Source organism: Serinus canaria, chromosome 1A (assembly GCF_022539315.1).
Source record: "Serinus canaria isolate serCan28SL12 chromosome 1A, serCan2020, whole genome shotgun sequence".
Classification (NCBI taxonomy): domain Eukaryota; kingdom Metazoa; phylum Chordata; class Aves; order Passeriformes; family Fringillidae; genus Serinus; species Serinus canaria.
The window spans coordinates 50,521,983-50,537,392 of NC_066314.1; the positions used below are offsets into that span (position 1 = coordinate 50,521,983).

Below are 15,410 nucleotides of genomic sequence, written 5' to 3' on the forward strand. Positions count from 1 at the left end.
CCGTACATGATACATTGCACCCTTGGTAAGAAAGGAGTTCTGCCCTCTGCCTGGGAGCAAATGGATGGGAGAGGAGTGCAAACAACATTCTGGCTTCCTCCCCTGTGGAAACAGCGGATCCAGTCCTGTGCAACCTATATTTTAATGTAGCTGTCCCTTTTAGCAGGAGTATTGGTGATTTTTGGGAGTTACTTTGGAGTACTTACTTGCAGGTGTTGTATGCAGTGGTGATAGATAAGCTACTCCTGTGTTTTGTCCTTCTTGGACAGATTTGCCCTGAGGAGCAGAGGACTCTGATGGAGGCATAAAAATAAAAGCACTAAGTAGCTTGGTGTGATTTAATTGCAAGCCAGCTGCATTGATTCCTCCCCTAGGGTGTACTCTCTATGAGTTTGGAGAGCCTTTTTGTCATAGAGGTGAGGGAAGGAGAAGAGTTTGAACATGCGGGGGACAGCTTTTGGAAAAGATCAAAAGGAAGTTTCTGAAATTTTTCTCAAAAATTTGATGTTTGGGGGATGAATGAGTCTTTAACAAATAAAAATGCTTCATTCTACAAGGCTCCTCCTGAGACTTGCACAGCTACGGGAAGTTGACATACTTGTGAGGGCTGCGTTGTCCTTCTTCCTATCATAGATAACTTATGTTAACCAGATCAAACATATTTTGTGCTGCGAGCACAGCTCTACTGAAATAAAATGGAAAGCTTCCACTGCTCTGCTCAGCATGGCAAGACCCCAGTGCTTACTGTTTGCTTGCTCTTGTCTTTGTATATACACTTGCTTTGTAATCAATATGCGAGTTCAAGGTCATATCTTTAAGTGGTATTTCTGGGCAGAAGATACTTTCTTAGTGTTGCCAATTGAGTTTGTCCATGAAGAGATGTTTCCAAATATTTGTGAAGTGTTGTATACTAAATGATGTGCAGAGCAGCCTAGCAAGTCCAGTCAGTGCTTGGGGAATTGGTGTGGGCAACTCCCATCAGATTTCTTTCATCTTTGGTACGCAAATTGCATATTTAAAACAGGAAGAAAAAAGGATCCAAACCAGGAAAAAACTCGCCCCTTACATCTTTCAAGAAAACATGTGGGCCTTAAAGTGCCTTAAAAAGACTGACTCTTAGCAATTACAGTCCTTGCCTTATTGTAGGACTTCTTTTTACTTGATGGGTTAAGGAGGAAGTCAGGTTGGCATCTAAAGAGTTGAAATGACACTTAAAAATGCATCACACAGGTAGTCAAAGCTTAACTCCTAGGAGTCTGAGGCAAGCAGCAGGAGACAGAGTGAGTGGGTGGGTGCTCTTTGAATACCTTGGCCTGTCAGTGAATGCAGTTGGAAAGGGACAAGAGCAATAAAACCGATTAAATTGTAGTCTGTTTTGTTCTGTGGCTCTGAGGTTTTGATGTCATCTTTCTGACTAAAGTGTGAAAAATGCTATTTTCTCATCAAGCCATTTTGCAAAGGGGCCTTGCCTTTATATTTGGTGCTGTGCTCAAATTTTAGCACTTTTCATTCTAAGCTCACACAAGCAGCTGAGGTTCTATTCCCTACTTTTCTCCTGCCACTAATCTCGGCGCAGGCATTACGACTCTCGTCTGGCACACGGATCTCCCTTGTTCCTCTGCCTGCTTCTTGTCTTTTTCTGTGAACAAATACCCCTGGTGTACCCCTTGACCTCTCTTTGCCATGCCAGTCAGCACTTGAGAACAGTGGGAGAAATTTCCTTTCTTAGCTGTGCAACTGGTAGCAAAAGGCAGCACTTGGAGTTTTTATAAATCTTGCAGTGGTGATGACTGTTTCCTGTTCCTGGGCTCACTTAAATGTATGCGAAAAGTTAATCAGAGACATCCGTAAGCTGTTCCTATATGGATTTTACCATTTAATTATAGATCTTCTTTAGGGTAATGTTTCTCTGAAGGGAGCTTGACAGAGCAGATGTGCTTTTGCCTCGGGATGCACTTCTGGTATTGGCCCGGTGAAGAGCTGCCACTTCAGCTGTGGGATTTTGATGATTGCATGAACATCCTGCCACATGAGATTAGACTAGCGGTGCTATCTCCCAGCTCCAGGATATGGAAGATCTGTCTCTTCATTAGAGCTTTCATATGGTAGCAGCTGAAGTGAGGAAGAGTGGGCAAAAGAGAGAGCAATTTAAGAAAACCAAAGACAAATCTACTAAGCTGGAAGGTGATAGGAGGGGAGGGAGGCTGAGATCTCATTAGTGTTTACTCATGGAAAGGGAGGGGAAGAACAACAGATCGATTGTTAAGTGCTACTGGGTTTATCAAAATAATTTTCAGGTGCTAGATGGCTCCATTGCAAGTGCAGTGCTAATACCTAAGGAGGGGCAGACAAGACACTTAAAAGGAAATTGTGTGATTTCTGCTCATGTGCACACTTTTGTCTTTTCTGATTTCAGCAGACAGAAGGAGGGGCACAGACAGATGGACAGCAATCACAGACACAGAGCAGTGAGAATACTGAGAGCAAATCCACTCCAAAACGACTTCATGTGTCTAACATTCCCTTCCGCTTTCGAGATCCTGACCTTCGGCAGATGTTTGGGGTAAGTTATGAGCACCTCTTCAGGCATGGCAGATTCTCCTTCTCCACAGGTGGGACACCTGGTGCTGTGTATTTGTGTGAATGAAAAGCCCTTCCCCCTCAGTTTAGTCAGTGCACTGTAATATATTTGCAGAATTAGGACAGTTGGTAGTGTTTAACTTAGCTGGTAAATACACATGAGAACTATAACAGTGGTCTTCCTGTTAAGATGTTCATAGAATCATAAAATGGTTTGGGTTGGAAGGGACCTTAAAGATCATCCAGTTCAAATGCCCCTGCCATGGACTGGTACATCTTTCACTAGGTGTGCTTAGAGCTCAATCCAGCCTGGCTATGAACACCTCCAGGATGGGGCATACACCACTGCTTGGGGCAACCCACAACTTCTCTGAGCAGCAATGTTCAGTGTAATCTAACAATTGGTTTGGGGAAAAAAAAACAAAACCAAATGAAACCTCACCTTATTTCTGAGTAAAGGCCTGGATTAAACACTGACTTGCAAAGCACTGTCTTTCAGTTGCATCAGAAACATGTTGAAGTATTTCTTTCCTCATGGTTCTATTTCTGTGATGAAAGATGGTTGCAAACAATTTGCCAAGCAGCGATTGCGTGTGGAAAAGCTAGTGCAAGTCATATGGTATTTTATATTGTGTATGATATACCTTTCATTTCTTTTGACCACATAGTTTGTCTTCCCTAATCCTTGGATGCTATTCATGATTCTTGATTTATAAGCTCTTTGAGGAAGAATTTGTTCATGTGAGTGCACGTGGTGACTCATTCCATGTGAACATGGATAAACGAGTTAGATGCCTCATGACCTAACCTTCAGGTGAAGTTATCTATATGTCATATCATCATCAGGGAGTATTTGGCTTGTTGATACAATTAAAATGTGATCCTTGGTTGATGGCGTGTTTTAAAGTCTTTGGAAATATTTATTATTATTTATGAAGTTAACAGCTTGCTGCCTTTTTCAGGTGCAGTCCAAAGAATCAAAGTCAGGAAAGCCTAAAGCTCTTGTCACTTTAGGCTTGGAGTGTATACCTTGGTCCTCACTTACAGCTGCTGCTACTCCAAATTCTGCAGTGTTTCTGTTCAGCTGTTGCATCTCCTGATCCATCTCTGTGGGTGTGTATGCATGCACAAAGGCACACACTCACATGCAGAGTAATGTTGCAGTATTGTAAATGTGTCTAGTTCATGGACTTCAGTGCTGTAAAGAAGAGAAGAATTTGGCCTGTCTGTCTGTAGCTTCGACATTACAAAAGGAACAAAACAGTGGTCAAAAATGCAGAAAGGCTAGGCTGCTATTCAGAGGGACCTGGCCAGGCTGAAGAAATGGGCTGAGGGAAATGTTAATGTACTTAACAAGAGTGAATTTCAGGCCTTTCATCATACTCAGCTTTCCATCAACCAGGCTCCCCCGTCCCTTTCTGCAGCACTGTGCTCCAGCATCTCATTCTCCAATCTGTCAGTACATCCAAGGTTGCTTCATCCCAGGTGCAGAATCTGGCACTTGTGATTGCCCAGCCTTCTCATTTGTCTAGGTCTCCTTTCAGGGCCTCTCTGCCTTTGATTTATCAATTAGGTACCGGGAAGATTTTAGTTTATTTGTGAGGATGCTGAAATAGTGGAACACATTGCCCAGATGGGTTGTGGAACCTCCATCCCTGAAGGTATCCAACTGGACTGGACACAACCCAACCAAAAAGATCTCATTATACCTGCTGTGAGCAGGGGATGCACCAAATGACCTCTGGAGTCAATTCCCAGCCAAAACCATGGATCTGTGATTCTGTTGCAAGAAGCCTGGGTTTGCTTCCATGTTGTTCATACCTTAGATTATTGTTACACTCTTGATGCTTGTGGGAATGTTTTCAGAATTAAACTCATCTCCTGGTAATCTGTGATTGCTGAGTCTTCTGTTCTGCTTTGTGGTTTTTCTAGCCTGCTTTTTGCTGTTGCAGGGCTGCACAGTAGGCAGATCCGTCCGGTTTGGACAAATGGTTGCTGAAATCACAGCCAGTTCTTGGACCACCTGCTCCAATCTGTATTTATCACATCTTGCTCTGTGCTACGGCTGCTCCCCTCTCCTGGGAGCTGCATCACTTACATAAAGTGTTCCCCATTGCTGTCCCTTCTCCTGGGACTGGTGCTTAATTGACAGCTAGCCCTTTTCACACTTGTTCACCTTGATGCTTTTCTGCCACGTGCTCCTGGTGTGGGAGACATGGGTGAGATGGAAATGACAAGGACGACCCTGTCCTGGTGGCTCTTGCCTATGCTTTGCAAGTTGGGACGCCCAGGCAGTTTAAATCAATTGCTGTCCTAAGAAGTGACTTGTAGAAAATGCACCCTAACTACTTGTTTTAAGATTTCTTCTTTTTTGGATCTACATGGTGCCCTTTTTGTGCATAGGAGGGATGGGGAATAATGCCATATGAATTGGTTTCTGGTGTTCTTCTGGTGTTTATTTTTTCTCTAAACATGATCTCAAGTTCCAGCACATTGATGTGATTTTAATTGGGTAAATGATATATTCCTTGTAAAACCTTTTCGTAGTTCATCTGGCCCTGTGGTTGCTGAGAGCTATGCCTGCCAGCAGAGTGTTCATCTTCTGGGACACGTGACACCCCATGTGCCATTTTTCTGTAATAGAGAACTTTGCTGCTTTGCCAAGGAAATAATGAATGATTCTTGCACATCTTCCTTTTTCTTTCAGTGCTGCTTCTCTCAGCATGCTCATAGCCTCAAGCAGGAGAGCATGCTCTCTGAATCCTGCTTGCTCCTATTTATTTTTCAGGATCAGGGTGTTTTCCTTTGGATAACTCACTGAAACCTATCCTTACTCCTGAAGAGGACTCATGGTTGTCTGAGTCTTCAGCTGTGACTAGCCTGTAACCCCCATCTTCTCCCTCTCCCTTCTGTGTGTCAGGTCACATCTCCTCAACGTCATATCTGAGAGACTCAAAATCCTTGCCTGGAGTGATTTTCCCAAGCTACTGTACAAAGAGAGAAATTGGGTAGACAGTAAAGCCACGGAGGAAGAAATAAATGTGATGGTAGGGAGGGAGTAAAGAAGTCCCCTCAAGGATGGAACAGCATGCGAGAGGTCAGCCCAGTCCTGCGGCACAGAAAATATCTAATGCTTTTGTCCAGACTTGAGTAGAGGTGGACTTGAGACATGTTGTCCCATGTGTGATTAAATACATATTACATAACGCTTTCTAAACTTGACCATTTGGCAGAGCTGCGCTCATAAGGATTTCTTAACAAATTCAAATTATTTGGGTTCTGACTGTCTCTCAGCCATAATGTGTTTCTAACAGGTCCTTGAGATATCCTCGGGGAAAGATCAAGCATTTCCTTAGATACATATATATATATGCATCTTACAGGGAGGCAAATAATATGGTCTGCTTAAAACGGGTAATATTTATTTTACATTTCATGAGGGCAATGAAAAGACTTCCAGAAAGCTTCTGGAAGGAGTTGGTCATTTTTTAGTGCACCCAGTTCTGCACCCACTGTGGAATAAATCAATAGTTGACCTTGTTCTTGCAGATAAAGAAGAGTTAATAGCTGACCTGAAATCCCACTGTTGCCTAGGTACCAGTGATTGTTGTTTGTCTGTATTTGCTTTGTGCAAACAGAATATGGCATCAGGTAGCACTGTAAGGAGCTTTAGAATAGTCTGTTTCTTGGAGTTGAACAATTGGCAGGATAACTGCCCAGGAAGGTACCTTTAAAAGGGAAGTATTAATGGAAGCCATAAAGCATTCAGCAGCATCATACTGATGGCCAAGAAGGCATGATTCCACAGTTGCTGAAACTGTGGTAATAAAGCTCAAAGCATTCCTCGCTTTAGGCGAGGAGGAGGAAGAGGAAGTAAATAGCAGTGAATATAGGTGCAAACTTCAGCAAAGAAGCAGGTGAGGAATGAAATGTGCTAGTTATGGAGAAACTGATTACCTAAGTTTAAAAACCCAGCAGGTTTTTTACATGCAAAGATAAGAGGTCTATGTATGGGTACAGTATAAAATGAGGAGGTAGTTGTGTATTTTTGGGAAAAAACCCCACAAACAACAGCAAAACAAAAAATCACACAGGGCAAAACCACCCCCCAACTGATAGCGTCTAGAATTTGAGGGGGTATTTTTATCTCATCTGTTTTTCTACATAATTAATAATAGGCAAGGATGAGATGGTACTCACTAATATTTAAAAACCAGCAGATCTAGATAAGGTATGTCCAACAATAATAGCCAAAGCAAGGAGCTCCGTTATTCATTAATACTAATTTTTTTAGCCAATTCTTGTAAGCTAGAGGAGTTGCAGAAGGGTGGAACGCTGCCTGCCAAGATTCACTGTTGAAAAAACCTGAAAGGGATGACCCAAAGAGCTGCGAACTATCTATCTGTATGTTGATCAAAGATAAAAATAATTTTGGAACATTTTAGAGAAGCCTATTAGAATATGAAAAAGCATGTTAGTATCTATTTAGCAGAACGTTGTAATATACATCTTTGCAGACAAATGCTGTCTTGTCTATTTTGACAAGATTGTACAAAGCGATACTGATAGAGTGGAACATTGCTCAACCAATTGAATTTCTCCAATTTTCAAGAAAAATAATACTTATCTCAAGCACAACATACATTGGAGGGATTAAAAACCTCTAATGATAGATAATAAAAAGTAGTAGTTACTTGGGAGATTGTCACCAACATGTTTTATGAAAAATCCTTCTTTAGGATTTTTCCCCTCCTGAGAAGCTGAGAGGCCTCAGGAACAAACTGTAAACAATTCTTATCTGCTGCTGTGGAATGCAACAGAGAAAATCTCTGATTGGCCTCCTCATGCTGTTTGCAATTAAGAGCCTGTCACAGTTCACCTGTCCAGCCGGTCTCGGTCTGGGAGAAGACATTTGTTTTTACATTCCTTTTCTATTCTTAGCTTAGCTTTGTAGTGAAATCCTTCTCTCTATTCTTTTAGTATAGTTTTTATATATTATATATCATATAATAATAAATCAAACCTTCTGATACATGGAGTCAGCTTTGTCGTCTCTTCCCTCATCCTGGGACCCCTGTGAACGAGGTAACAGGAGATAGCTGTGATCAAGACTGTTTCTATTGTCAATTTCCCCAGTGATCTGTTTCCATGCTGTCTTGTTTAGTATCTGTATCAGCCCATGGAGATGGTACTATTAAAACCTTGCCAGTAAGGTTTGCAGTTACAAAACTATTTGAGGAGGAGGAGGAAAGAGACAGATAAGGTTGCTGTCAGAGAATGAGTAGAAATGCCTGGTTGACTGATGATAAATCCAACAAAAACATGTTTGATGCAGCTCATAGGAGAGTACTGAGTATGTGGGAACCGGTCTGTGCTCCTAAGATGGAAAGCTTTCTTTGGAAAACACTGATTTGGGAGAGTACTAGTGATTGTTGAAGATAGTTGCTTCAATAATTCAAAGGGGTTATCAGGTTGAAGGAGGGATGTGATCTCACTCGTGTTCCAAATTGAAAAGACTCTGACTGCATAATTTTAGTCAGTTCTGAGATCAGTTTAAGACCAAAAGAAATAAACTAGGACTTGGAAGGTGAGTGGTTTTTTTAACTTGCTAAGGTATTAGGTACATAATTTACTCAGCTTATTAAAAGGAGATGTTAGGAAGTAATTTCTATACAAATGCTTAAAGATGGGTGATACCTGCTAACAAGGGGTTTAGGTCTTATTTACAGTCATAAGATTTTCCAGTTGGAAGCTGAGATTTAACACAATTCCCCTTGAAATATGAAAAAAAAAATCATAGTCATTGAGACTTATTTGAACAATGGAACAGCTTACCAGGGAGAAGAGTTGCCATCAGTGTTAAAAACAAATTAACAACTCTTTTTTCAAAATCTTACTATCCATTTTCTGAGGGACATTTTTTGGCTGATGTGTGCAAAACCCCTGACATGATGGTAGTCATGTTCTCCTACACTGGTGGTAGGAAGTTCCCTTCCTTTCTGGACTGTGTATGCAGAAGAAAAGTTGATGTTTCCCCTCAAAGTATTTCTAGTCTTTTCAGCTTTATGCTGTGATAGTGTCCATGCTTGCTCCTCATGGTTTGTAGCTTCAGCCCTTCCCTTTCATGCTTCAAGAAGCCATTCTCCTCCCAGTGTAAAATTGGCTGGGATAGCCTGGCCATTTCTGGACTTTTGAGTTGGATGGACTTCAGAGTCTCCTGGTGAAGACAGAGGCAGGGTTGGACAGCCTTCAAGAGGAAGATCCTTCTGTTCCCAAACTGAATCTTGAATTGTCCCCACAATAACAAGCAAGTGGATTGTTTTGATAGTTCATATGGATGAACATTGCACAAAATCTGTCTTACCTGTTGTGAGAGCAACAGTACGAGGAGTCAGAATTGATGTTTCTCAGGATTTACTGTGGTGAAATGCTCTTTGGTTAAGGGTAAGATAAAAATAAGGACTATATTGATGAGGGTTGCAGATGAAGGTGTGTTAGCGCAGTACATCTTGTGAATTTTTGCAGACTCTGGCTTCAAATGGAGACCCTGCTTTTATTAAAACTTGCTCAGTCCATAGCTACTACTTGTAGACTGTTAGCTCTTTCTGCTGGGGAGCATGATCAACCCAATTGATAAAGGGGTTTTGTGTGTTATCAGCTACAGCAATAATGACTCATAGATGTTTACTGTAAAGGTGACTATTATGTCCCATTTAATTAATTTCAGTTAATTAAGTTGTTAATAATGTCATTTTTATTACACGTGACAGAATGGTAACCATTGTTTTTTTTACATTAAAAAAAGGATGACATTCAGGCAGGTGATGTTATCCTTTTTCTTCTCTAAGCGTAATTCATATCACTACTGCAAGGTTCTTTATGATGTATGTTTGTGGTAGACCATGCTTTGTATGACCCAAGCTACAGAGTTCTGCAAGCTCAGATACTTTTGGAAGCTCTTGCAGCCCTCACATCTTGGCCTCTGAGGAAACATTTTGTCACTTTGCACTTCCTAAAATATCCTGCTGGATATAATTTCTCATCCAACTTCATTCTGGTGTCAAGAGAGCAAAACACCTCCATAGGCCTATAGTTTGAGGCTAAAGCAATAACAAATTAGACTACAGCTCTTTGTCAGCAAGAACTTGATAGAATTTTAAGTCGGTATTTGCCTGTAAATAAATTTAAACATAGAAGTAATTAGTGATGCACAGGTATTGGCAATGGAAGAAGTACTTGTTTAAGTGTTATGGTATATGGGTAATAATATGATAGAACAAGAAGCTCTGACCTGCAGGTGTTGATGTACTGGGCCCAAAGTACAGCAATAGCACACTTGCTTAAGGGGACTCTGCTTTCTGAGTGGCTCGGACACCCAAAGGAGGGGATTCTGTCTTATGGATATCAAGATGTATTTTATGTTTTTTATCTCCTGGTACTACTGGCCACCAATTGCATGTAACAAGTCCCATGTGCCAGTATTAGAGAGCAAAGATTCTGGCACAAAGTGGTCTCTCTGTGGCTTTTCTTGTTTCCAGGCTCTCACTGTGATGACAGTGAGCCCCTGTCACAGGGTGGGGCTTTGTTCTTGCTGGTGTTGGTTAAAGTTATAAGAGGCACTGCTGATTATATTGATGTGCTTCACATGAGTGTTTTTTGAAACCACCTTTCCAGAAGGACTTGTGTGCTCAGTGCTGCTTGAACATTGTGCTTTTTCTGCATGGCCATGGTGTGCAGGGGTGCTTGTCCCCCTACAGTGGCCAATAGCTCTTGTACTGTTTGTCTTGCTCTGAGAAAGCTCTCTACTATCAAATTCTGTACTAACCCTCTGCTGGAAGGCATTGATGACTGGATCAGACATTTATCTAAGATTTTTTTTTTTTAAATTTTCATATGAGTTACTAGGAGCGTCTGCAGCAAGACTGTGCTGAATGTCATTCAGTAAACAGTAGCTGGATTTAATTGGATAAAAGACCTGGGTAAAATTACATGGACCTCTCTTTTATTGACCCAGTTTCATATGGATTCAGTCTACATGCTAAGTACTCTCAAATTGATTTTGGATTGTATGCTGCTTTTGTGGGTATAGGTCCAAGTACCTTTTCTGCAGCATCAGTACCAGGTTACACTGCAGTCACACCTCTCGGGAATGGCACAAAGCAGGAACAAGGAGTTGGAAGTGTAGACCTAGAAGCTAGACTTGTGTTAAGATCTCTCTCTTGGTGGTGGCCTGCAATAGTGTTCATCCCCATCTCACTGTTTCATGTGAAAATCTTTTATTTGGGATTTAGAGAACAAGAAGTCACTGAGAAACTGTGTTCATAATCGTGTTTTGTTTTGTTGTTTTTGTTTTTTTTTCCTGTGATGGCTCTGGTCTGTAAATCCTGTTAGAAATCTGCACTCTTTGTGTGGCTTCCTGTAAAGTCTGGTTTCTCAGAAAATGTGTATTTTGTTGGGCAACAGCTCAACCCTACTAAGGGCTGCTTGGTGCTTGTTCATTATCTGTTCACTTGTTAAACTGTGGTAGTGCTTTGGTTTATAAATCCTTGATGCTTCCATCTTCCTGTCAGCAAAGCACAGTGGTGCAGCTTGGCTGACATGGGTTGGCCCCATTGCTTGAAGAGATGTGACTCAGCTTTGTGTGAGGAAGTTGGTGTGCTGACAGAGTACCTCTGGCAGACCATGCTGCCATAACTAAGCACTGACTAATACACAGTATGATGGAGCCAGTTGTGCTCAGCTGAAAGTATATGCCATGGAGCTGGGCCTAGGGAAAGGACTGTCTCTATAGCATGGATCTGTCCTGCTTATAAAATGCTCTTGCTCATGTACCTCATGGTTTCCTGCACAGGATGTCAGTTTCTTGGCTATTTTGAATGTTGACCATCTTTAAGAATGGACTGTTTGACACCTTTGAAGTTTAGATAGCTCATTGAACTCGTGTTTTAGTGAATTTTGTAGGGCTGGTGAAACTGCTTGGACATATAGAGTTCTCTTGTAGGGATAAGGCTGTCACATGATGTCTCTCATTATCTTTTGTTGTTCCATGATTTCTAGAGAATTTGCCTTGTAGTTGCTATTGTTTGCATCTTTAGGATTACGTTATTTGTCTGGCACATTTTGGAGCTGATTTTGAAAGCTCTAGACAGGCACAGGAGTCAGGGCCAGCTGGAACAGAGCATATAGGAGGGGCCCTACCAAATTGTCAGTGCCTTGGAAGACAAAAGCTGCCTAGTGCCAGACCTCTCAAATTTATTATGTTTAATGTAGTTGTGGCCTCAGCTGGAAAAATCTGTTGCCTTCATGACATCTTTGTGAAAAGAAACACACAGCATGCATCTCTTTTCTTGCACAATGCCTTTGCATCTATGATCAGGTGGATTGTATTCAAGCAGGAAGATTAGTTTCTGGTCATAACTCCTGTCTGTTTGTATCTTTATTCCTCTTAAAAACTGTTACTGCCCATATTCCCTGCTACCATTATAGAGGGTCTGATTCTCATTTACCTGCTTTACCATGAATAACTGAAAGCTTGTCAAGTTCATTCCAGGGAAGAGACTGGTAAGATAAGATTCTATAGTTCCTTTGCTGTGGCGTGACTGGAATAGCATGTGTTTGTGTAACTTCCTATCACATGGTATGTTGTGTGAGCAGTTCATGGAGGTGCCTTCTTGCCTGAGCTGATGTGGTAAAGAATGCTGGCCTCTTGGTCACATAGTAAGCTTTCTGAATCATGGTGTGGAGCATTGGAGACAGGTAGTCCTGCAATACCTTCTCCAGAGGCTGTGCAGAGTTCTAAGTAGATGATCTTGGTAATCACTGAGTGAGCCAATCAAGTCTGTGAGCTCAGTGATTCATGTCTTCAAGGTTAGAGATTAAAGAGTTAGTCCTCATGGATGACTTAAGCATGGGACTTGTTTTATTTGGCCAGTCCCTATGTCTTTTGAAAAATACAAACATTCCTGTATATACATAATTTAAAAAAATTATTATGAGGACACTTGGTGTTGACCCTTGTATTTAGATGGCTTAGCATTTCCCATACAAAACTTGTGACCTTTCACTAAGGAGCTCTTAAAACTTCGATTGTTTGCAATAGACTGTTGACATTTGGTAGGCGAAGCACCATCGGAGAACAAAGTGCCTTTTTATGTTCCACTAAATTAAATTCAGCTTTGAAGGAGTTATAAACTGTTAAAATGAACTAGTTCTTTTTTTCCTGCTTTACTCTTCAGGAAGATTCTGGCATGCTACCAAAAAAAGTGCCTTCCAGTGCTGGGACCTGCTGTAACCATTTCAGCAGTGGGGACAAGAGACCTCATGTTAGGAGCTGTGACAATGGCTGCAGCAGGGCCTTGAAGAGCCCAGCACACATCCTTCTGCCTCACAGCTCTGCTTTCCTTCAGGGAATTTCGGGGAGCAGGAAGCCCCTTCCCAGCAAACCTCCATTCAGGAGTCAGCCCCCATTGTCTCTGCTCTTTTCTCCCAAGGAGGTCTTTCCCGCTTGCCTCTTCAAACACCCACAACTCCTGGGTAGAAAGGAGTTTGCATGGGTGGATGTAGCCCATTGCAGTAGGTGTCAAGCCTGTGTTTGCTGCGACCATAGGCTCTGAATTCTATCATCCGGGAAATGCTGTCCCTCCATCACCTCGTAGGCAGGGAGGGCCGTGCCACCTCTGTACAGCTCTGTCAGACCTCTCGCGTTCCGTGTCACCGCCGATGTTCTGTCAGCACGAGGAGTTAAACGCCCAGGACAGGGTTCCCCTTGGTGTGGGAGCCTTGCATGGGGAGCTCAGCCCTGCGGGGCTGGCAGGCAGCACTGGCAGCAATGCCTGAGGATCCAGGCCCAGCCAGGTGTGCGGAACGGGGAGGATGGCACAGCCTGATTGTGCACCAGAAGCCACACAGTTTGTTCTCTTTCAAGATGATTCTAATGAGGTAGAAAATGGTGATTTTTGATGGCTTTTAAGATTTTGAAAATAATTTTGGCATTTCCATTTATTGAGAGCCTGGCTGTTTCAGTGTGTGTGACAAGGCTAGGCAGCTGAGCTGATCTGGCAGGGGACAGATCCTGCTCTTGGCCAGGGTGCGCTGCTTTCCGCTCCCTTTTGCTTCTTCGAGCTGTAATGCTCACTGACCCTTCAAGCCACTTCAGCTCAGTAAATTGTCAACATCTTTGTATGTATTCCTTTTCTTGGGCTAGTTTTTCGCAGCATTGCTGACCTGTATCAGCTTATCTGCAGGTGAGAATGAAAACCGAGGCCAGCTCTGGAAGGCTGGTGAGACCAGACAAGGAAGGACAAAGGAGCAGTGACAGCCCTTAAGCAGCCGCAAGCTGCTGAATTGGTTCAGCCCCAGTTATGTAAGGATGCTGAGACAGTCTACCAAGAAAGCACTCATGACAATCATGACTGATTCCTTTCATGGCAGTACCGAAGCTGTATGCAACAAAGACAACAAAAAGCAATCAACAGTTAATCTCCTTTATTGGCAAGCCCACACCAAGCGTGGGATAGAAATAGAAAATGTATTTTAGCTGTGATTGGCAGAGAAACAGTCAGAAGAGGAACCAGCATGGATCAAGCCTAAGTTGTTGAGATGTTGAGGTTTCAAGGAAGATGCATGTTTACATTAGCATTATTCAAACTTGTGTAAAGTAGGATATTGTGAATTCAATTGTTCTTGGGATGAATAGAGGATCAAGTATTGTCCTTAAACAATAGAACAGTAAAAACAACATCTGTGAACCAAGATCTCCTTTTTAAGAATGGAGAAGGCAAGCAGACACAAACTATAGCTAAAATTGTTGGAAGTGTTTTGTTTGCTTGCAGTTGTGGAATACTTGTTCAAAGGACTCAGCAACTTTTTGTTGCTTAACATATTCAGAGCCTCTCCTCAGCCATCATGGCTCTCTGCTGTAAATGTTCTAGGTTTTCAAATCTGGCCACAAGCCTTTTGAGAGAGGCACCCACATAATGAGTATTTTACTCATTTGACTCTGAATGCAACTGTGAAATTTAAAAGAAAGGCAAATACTATTTTAAGAATGCTGGGCAAAGGGGAGACTGTCCCAGTGCCTAGACCCTCTGTTCATAATCTTTTTTAACCATTCTTTATTTTCTTGTTGATTGTTCCTTCATTTGCTATCAAACTTAAATCAAAACCATGTTGATGGAAGCTTTCCTAAATAATGGGATAGGAAAAACTGATGTAGCATTTGTTTGAGTACAGTATGTATGTGTCTCTAAAATGAAGACTACTCCATATACACACTCCTAAAAACAACATCTAGATATGTCTTTCTAGAGAGCAGACATCCAGTTTGGAAATAGAGCATTGACACTTCTGGAGGACAGAGCACTGTGAGCCTCTGTTGAAGTGGTGATACGTTTACTTCTAGGCTACTGTTTTGAGTCTAGTTGCTTCAATAAAATATTAAAATAAGTTCCTAGCAAGGTGAAAGATGTAATCCATACATGGTTCCACAGAGGTGGTAGATTTCCCACTGTGCTAAATAGGGAGCTCTTTGGAAACTTTTCAGTGCAGAGCTCTCCTTGGGGTCTCCATGCTGAGGCAGAGGTCAGAATTCTATTACATATGATAAGCTTGCTTAGGTTGTTGACCACCTACTATATGTCACAGGTTTAAGTTGAATGATCATTTTCTGAAAAACAAATTGTTGGGAATTTTCCATTTTCATGGTTTCTGAATCTGCCATAAATTCTTTTGAAGGCTTGGAGTCTTGAAAAATAAAGGGAAGGAAAGAAAGCTTTAGTATTTGAATTCCCTGAGCCTGGGAGTCTTATGTTACTATTCCTTCCAGAGAATCA

At 41.9% G+C, this 15,410-nt stretch overlaps 1 protein-coding gene across 10 annotated transcripts in view; it reads left to right on the forward strand.

Moving 5' to 3' along the window:
• The window catches only part of RBFOX2 (RNA binding fox-1 homolog 2), a 171,480-nt gene that overhangs the window by 118,301 nt on the left and 37,769 nt on the right, over nt 1–15,410 (forward strand). For all 10 annotated transcript variants that reach the window (XR_003946002.2, XR_003946003.2, XR_007776639.1 and 7 more), the window contains one exon: nt 2,417–2,563. Coding sequence is in view for 7 of the 10 variants with exons in the window: in XM_030238500.2 (XP_030094360.1) it covers nt 2,417–2,563 (147 nt within the window). In the remaining 3 variants the exon portion in view is untranslated. The remainder of the gene's footprint in view (nt 1–2,416; nt 2,564–15,410) is intronic.